Source organism: Octopus bimaculoides, chromosome 10, assembly GCF_046866305.1.
Source record: "Octopus bimaculoides isolate indiv1 chromosome 10, ASM4686630v1, whole genome shotgun sequence".
Classification (NCBI taxonomy): Eukaryota; Metazoa; Mollusca; class Cephalopoda; order Octopoda; family Octopodidae; genus Octopus; species Octopus bimaculoides.
In genome coordinates this window covers 20,655,090-20,662,589 of record NC_142937.1, presented here as the reverse complement: position 1 = coordinate 20,662,589, position 7,500 = coordinate 20,655,090, and the positions used below count along the sequence as shown (strand labels likewise).

Here is a 7,500-nt window from a genome sequence, read left to right as displayed (position 1 = left end):
CAACTGATATCTCTACTATAAACTTGTTTTCAGTTTAAAAGTTGCTTACGTATTATTTTATAAATTTCGTAATCATGTGTTTTCTTTTTTGCGGGAAATTTACACATCTTAAAATCTCTCAATATGGACATGCACCAAAGCACAATCATACACATACACACTCACGGTGCCAAAATACGACAGAGAAATTCTCGTGGTAAAAAACCCTAAGAACAATAATTATTCATGGTAAAAAAAAACCTTGAGAACAATAATATATATAAATACATACATACATACACATATAGATGAGTGTGTGCATGCGTGTGCGTGCGTGCGTGTGTATGTATGTGTCCGTGCGTGTGTGCGTATGCATGTAAAAAAATGATATTTATCAACGGTAAAATGTATACAAAAGACAAAAAGAAAAGAAATTTTTTTTTTTTTTTTTTAATATAAGACATTCTTCTTACCTTAAATAATAACTTATCACAGAGAAGTCCCCACGTAAACCTTCCCATTGCGTTACCAATTGCGCAAACGGAACCAAGAATGGTAAGGAAATAATCATCTGAGATGAATGTCAGTCCATAGATCTGAAGAAAAATACGAACATTATCACAGAAATAACTTAATCTGTAACACAATTGGACATACCAGTAATATATACGTACCAGCTGCCAGGTATGTGTTTAATATGTAAACTCGGTACATCCAGTTGTGTTAAACAATTAAATTTAGAGGGTTATTTAAGCAATGTTTCCGAGAATGGTTAATAGGTCGGATGTTGTACTGAAGAAAGCGCAAGGAGTCCTGAAATATCATATACACACGTTTCTTATTCTTCTATATTCGATCGCATTGTTTACACAGACTTATTCGTATGTGAAACATCGTAACTTTCAGTGGTGGCTCTAATTTCTATAGAAAATCTGTGGAGATAACTTTTCACAATATAATTGTTTTATATTTAGAATTATTTTTTGTTTTACCTCTACCAAAATATGACGATCATGAAATAAATATTCATTGGACAGATGATCGTAATCGTTTGGAATCTAGTGGTACTTTATTTTGTCGAGCCCAATTGGGTGAAGAACGAAGTCGACCCAGTGGAATCTGAACTGAGAATGTAATGAATCAGAAGAAATTTCGCTATGCAATTTGCCCGACATGCTAACGGTTCTGCTCTCTATATAAAAATTTTCAAGAGTCTCAGGGTCTGAAATTTTGGGTGAGTGGGCAAGTCAATCGCGCCAACCTTCAGTGCTCAACTGCTGCTTATTCTAACTTGGGATGTCTGCTACAGAGACATTGAGCATGCTTCGACAAGCTTACGACAACGAAGCAATGGGTCGTACGCAATGTTTCGAGTGGTGCAGGTGCTTTAAAAGCGTAAGACTGTCCATGGAAGACAATGAATGATCTGGAAGATCTGCCACGAGGGTCACTCTCGAAAATGTGGTATTGTGCAGTGAGAATTCATCCCCTATGGACAGATCGACAATCTAGAGTTCTACTGCGAGATGACTTGATCTGTGGATCACCAAGAAATTAATACTTCACCACCTCACTCCTCACTCGTGAATTTCTCGTTATAGAAATTGGTGCCGCCACTGAAAGTTATGATGTTTCGTATACGAATACGTACGCGTAAACAATGCGATCGAATATAGAAGAATAAGTAATGTGTGTATAAGATGTTTCAGGACTGCTTGCGCCTTCTTCAGCACCATATCCAACCCATTAACCATCCTCGAAAACATTGCTTAAATAACCCTCAAAATTTAGTTAGCATCTGCGGAATTGTATCTCTTCGCGAAAATGAAAATGCAGCTCAAAGTTCACCGTTTTAACATTATTGTTGAGATCAAGAGCGAATCGCAGAAGGTCCTCGATTCGCTCACGGAAAGCGACTTTCAGGTTGGATTTCAAAAGTGGCAGCAACGCTGGAGGTCGTTGTTTAACTGCTCAAAGTGACTCTTTCGAAGGAACTGATGTTAAAACTTAGGTAAGTAAGATATTTGTTATTAAGCATAACTAATCCACGAACCCTTTGAATCGACCTCGTATATATATATATATATACATACATACACACACACACACACACACACACACACACACACACACACACACACACACACACACATATATATATATATATATATATATATATATATATATATATATATATATATATATATATATATATATATAAAGCAATTGAAAACGTAGAAATGAAACTGTCTTCGTACCTTATAAACACCGGTTATTGTCGCATACTGGATGCTTACAATAAAGGTTATGAGCCAAAGTAAGTAAAACTGCTTCGTCTTTATCATTTGAAAAGGTGTATAGCAATCTTCATCAAGTTCTCTGGAACAAATATAAGTATAAATGTATATACCCACAAAAGTATACATTATTTACATTATTTAAATTATTTACAGTTGACGGATATTTGTCCGCATCTTGTTTGTCGTTAACTCAACGTTTCGGCTGATATACCCTCCAGCCTTCATCAGGTGTCTTGGGGGAAATTTCGAACCTGGATTCTCAGGTATTTTTCGATGTTGTTGTTGTTGTTGTTGTTATTATTATTCAGGTCACGGGCATATGATGTAGTAGTGAAGAAGAAGAAGAAGAAGAAGAAGAAGAAGGAGGAGGAGGAGAAGGAGGAGAAGAAGAAGGAGGAGGGGAGGAGGAGGAGGAGAAGAAGAAGAAGGAGAAGGAGGAGGAGGAGGAGGAGGAGGAGGAGGAGAAGAAGAAGAAGAAGAAGAAGAAGAAGAAGAAGAAGAAGAAGAAGAAGAAGAAGAAGAAGAAGAAGAAGAAGAAGAAATTTACCCAAGATGCCTGATGAAGGCTGGAGGTTATATCAGCCGAAACGTTGTGTTAACAACAAACAAATTGAGGACAAATATCCGTCAAATGTAATTAATGTTCATGGTTCTCTTAAATATAGAACTGTACGACAAAAATATGTTTTTACACATGTTTAGATTTTATTCAGTATGAATGTGCGTGAATGACTGTCCGCTTCTTTCTCGCGTTTGTTTGTGCTAGCTTCTATATATTTGGTACTATATATTATGCTGATGAACGGAAACTAGATTTCATCCTGGTAATCGCGAAATCGGTCGATACATAGTTGAGTTATTTAAAAGAAAATTGTTTTCCTTTTGAGGGTTGCTTTCCTCGCATTTGGTACTAAAATGTGTTTACTTGGGAAGTCTGTTGTGTGGCATTATTCTGTAGTAATGCCCTTATATGAATATAAACAAATAATTATATTCTTGGGAATAGAAATTTCCCCTTACGAATTTTTTTACACACTAGCTTCCTGATAAAATTCTTGTAAAAGACTTTTATCCTATTTTGAATTTATTAATCAAATATATATATGTATATATACACACACACACATACATACATACATATATATATATATATATATATATATATATATATATATATATATATATATATATATATATATATATATATGCATATACATACATCTATACGTATATATAAATATATATATATATATTTATATGCATATATATATTTACGTATATATAATATACACACACATACATATTCGTGTGTGTGTGTGTGTGTGTGTGTGTGTGTGTGTGTGTGTGTGTGTACGTGTGTGTGTGTGTATTAAATCATTCTCTAACCAATTACTCTGATATAAGACCAGAGTTACAGTGAGTTAGTGGCAGTGACATACGTACGTCCGCACGTAGCTATGTATGTATGTATGTATGTATGTATGTTAGTTAACAGAAAATGAAAGGGAGTGAGTGATTAACCTACACTTATTGAAACCGCTTTCCTTAAAGATACATATCTCAATGAAACGCGTCTTCTAAAACTGTTAGATCTTTCAAGGGATATAATTCACATAAATAATCCAAACGAAGGAAGAGTTATTTCCCATGCCATACGTATTTCCGTTATAACGTTATAACGTATAACTGAATATAGTTTTTTGAAGCCAAAGGTGAATTAATTTAATCAATTTACTTTTTAGTATTTCAAGATAGTTTTATGTAATTTTGGTAAATATGTCTGTTAAAATCAGACGTCAGTGTTATCCTCACTTTTGTGTAATTTAGACGACAGTGTATTCATTGTATCTTGTATGTATATATATTAGAGTAGGTGCAAGCATATGAGAGTAGATGCAAACATGTGACACATTGATACAAATCTGTAAATGTACAACCATCCAGATTTCTGAGTACCTTATTATATTTTCTAATATATAATACCTGTACATCACCTCCAAACATTCTAACATATATACATACATACATACATATATATATGTGTGTGTTTGCGTATGTGTGTATGCACGTATATGTATGTATGTATGTATATATATATATATATATATATATATATATATATATATATAGTTCAAACTTACTGTATAAAGGTAGACGCATGCACATATATATATATATATTTGTGAGTGTGTGTATATGTATATGTACGTATGCACGTACATAAGAATGGTTGTATGTATCTATAATACATATTCCTTTATTGCCCACAAGCGGCTAAACATAGAGGGGACAAACAAGGACAGACAAAGGGATTAAGTCAATTACATCAACTCCAGTACGTAACTGGTACTTTATTTATCGACCCCGAAAGGATGAAAGGCAAAGTCGACCTTGGCGGAATTTGAACTCAGAACGTAACTGCAGACGAAATACCGCTATAAATTTCACCCGGCACGCTAACGTTTCTGCCAGCTCGCCGCCTGTTGTATGTATGTATAATATATATAAGCGAAAATACGTTTCTTTCTGTGACGCTGCTGCCGTTGGTGATTTACTCATCTCTTCCTGTTTGTCATCCTCTTGAATATTTTTGGTCTTGAAGTAATTTGGTTGATTCTTTGATTGTATTGCAGCTTCATTCTCTTGAAATGCTTTGTTTTCTTTTCCTGATTCCACAGAATCATCAACTGTGATAGTGTCTTCTCGTATGACATTCATTTCCTTATATATAAACAAGAAATAGAAAAATAATGGAGAATAAGTTTTCTATTAAGGATGAAAATTATATAGCAAATATTACAATGATTTACTATGATAATACTTACTTAAGCTAGGATTAATGTATCAAAACCAGGGAGAATCAACAACAACAAAAAACTAACTAGAAACAGATTGAATAAAGGCACCTCGTATCTAATATCTAATTCAATATTAGTAAATGTTTAATATAATTACCTCCTTGGGGTTCGAAATCAAACAGACACTGATTATTTGAGATATTAGGAAGATACCACCCAGCATTAAGAAACATTTCGGAACTCGTGCAAGTAGGTCCTTCTGGTTAAAATAACTGGAAAACAAAATAAAACAAAAAAGTGACAAAACATCCAGACAGATGATACAAAAAAGAGACAAGAAAAAAACACGGACGTGTCATTCAAAGTTTTCTTTGTTTTAATTGTGTAGTATTTGATCAAATCCTCAAAAATAATCTTACATAAAACATCTGCTTTTACGCTTCTCAGAAGTAATGCATCCAACCCGCCTGGTTACATAGTTGTTCCGATGGGAGTTTCAATATACTTCAACTAAAATAACGAACGCTCAACCAAACAATTTGTGACCATTAACGGAGAGAAATATCCGAAAGGCAATGTCTACATTTGGAAAGATGCAGTCAATGATGTTTAATTTAGCAAGTTTAATGTGGTTTCTGTAGTGTTTCACTTCCCTTGATGCCATAAGTACTGCATATTTTGTTTAGTGGCTATTCTAGCGCAGCTTGTGGTGTATTAGCACATGCATACATACACATACACACTTATCAAGCACTACAAGCAAAAACACACGCACACATACGTACGAAGCGCTACGAGCAGGTACACACATACACACACTCAGAAACGTACGAAACACTACGAGCACATACATATACACGCACACACACTTGCCAAACACTACGAGCACGTACACACATAGACACACTCACACACATACGAAACGCCACGAGCACGTACACGCATACACACACACACATACGAAACGCTACAAGCACATACACACATACACATACTCACACGCACACGCGAAACACTACTGAATAATAGGAACGATTAAGATAATCACAGTAGATTTGGATTCAGAATATAAAGTGACGGAATAAATAAGGCAAGGCATTTTTTCGGATGCTCTAACAATTCTGTTTGTTTGTAGCCTTATCCACGGGTCTTAATAAAGTCTTCTGATTTACGTACATGAGTTGTAATTTTGAAAGGTACCTTTGATCTAGCACTTGATGGATACTTAAGTTTATCGAACCAAAATACACGAAAGATAAAGTTGCTCTCAGGGGGATTTAAACACCGAACGTAAAGATCCGACACACCGGCCTTAACAACAGCAATAGTTTTTGACATAGTTTCTGACATTCGATCAAGTTTACTTGGAATTACTCAACTCCACGTCCCAGTCCTGATACAGCATATCGTTCGGGAGTTTCGGGAGAGCATCATCTTGTGTATGTACTGAGCTGTTCGATGAAGTTTTTTTTTTTTTTTTTTTTTTGAGTCAACTGAACGGCCAACTTGTGTCTATATCTCTGTGGGAGTGCCTATGGGAATGTATCACTAACCTAGCTTATCTCCACCACTATCCTGCACAACTCAGATTCTGATAACATTAATTATCAGAATGTCAAGTGACTCACCAGTGCTACTGGTAACATGTAACCTAGTACAACCTGTTGCATGACCGGATCAACGTTGTCAATTGTGAGGACATGGTTTCCATTCCCAGTGCCGCTCTGCACCGTGTTCTTAAAAAAATCTCATTATTTTATGTTACCCCACTCCACTCGGATGTAATTGGGTACAATTGTGTTGGATTGATGTATAAGGGTGAGTTGGTGAGTCAGTTAAATCACCCGAATGTAGGTCTCACTAGCCATATTTTGTATTCAATTATTGAAATGATGAATAGTACAACCTGTACTGTGAATCCTGACTGGTTGAGATTGGTTGTTCAACCACATCGAAGGACATCACAAACACTAATGGTGGCAAAAAGACTGACACACATTCTGTTTTTCAAGGGATTTGAATAAATAAAAAAAAACACCTAAAAACGATTACGCCATTTTTTAAACGCTCTAACGATTCTTATAAACTATCAAACAGACAAAATACATTGGTTTCAAATTTCTGCACAAGGCCAGCAATTTCGAGGGGAGCGATCAAATCGGTTATATCGATCCTAGTGTTCAACTAGCACTTATTCTATCGACCCCGAAAGGATGAAAGTACAATCGACCTCTGCGGAATTTGAACTCAGAACGTAATGACGGACGACATGCCGTTAAGCATTTTGCCCGGAATGCCAACGGTTCAGCCATCTCACTGCTTTATACAGACTTAATGAATTAAGATCAATAATATTTACTTACGCTTCTCCATCGATAAATTCATTTTCTTGATAATTTTCTGGATTGATGAATTTAGTGCTC

At 35.3% G+C, this 7,500-nt stretch overlaps 1 protein-coding gene across 1 annotated transcript in view; it reads right to left on the bottom strand.

Moving 5' to 3' along the window:
• Positions 1-7,500, bottom strand: part of LOC106872568 (apicoplast pyruvate carrier 1) — a 20,643-nt gene that overhangs the window by 4,510 nt on the left and 8,633 nt on the right. Inside the window, exons 4-8 of the mRNA XM_089358264.1 lie at positions 7,441-7,500; positions 5,235-5,349; positions 4,798-5,000; positions 2,238-2,358; positions 453-575 (exon numbers count right to left, since the gene is read on the bottom strand). The exon at positions 7,441-7,500 is cut by the window's right edge and continues 80 nt beyond it. Of these exons, the coding sequence (XP_089214390.1) occupies positions 453-575; positions 2,238-2,358; positions 4,798-5,000; positions 5,235-5,349; positions 7,441-7,500 (622 nt within the window). The remainder of the gene's footprint in view (positions 1-452; positions 576-2,237; positions 2,359-4,797; positions 5,001-5,234; positions 5,350-7,440) is intronic.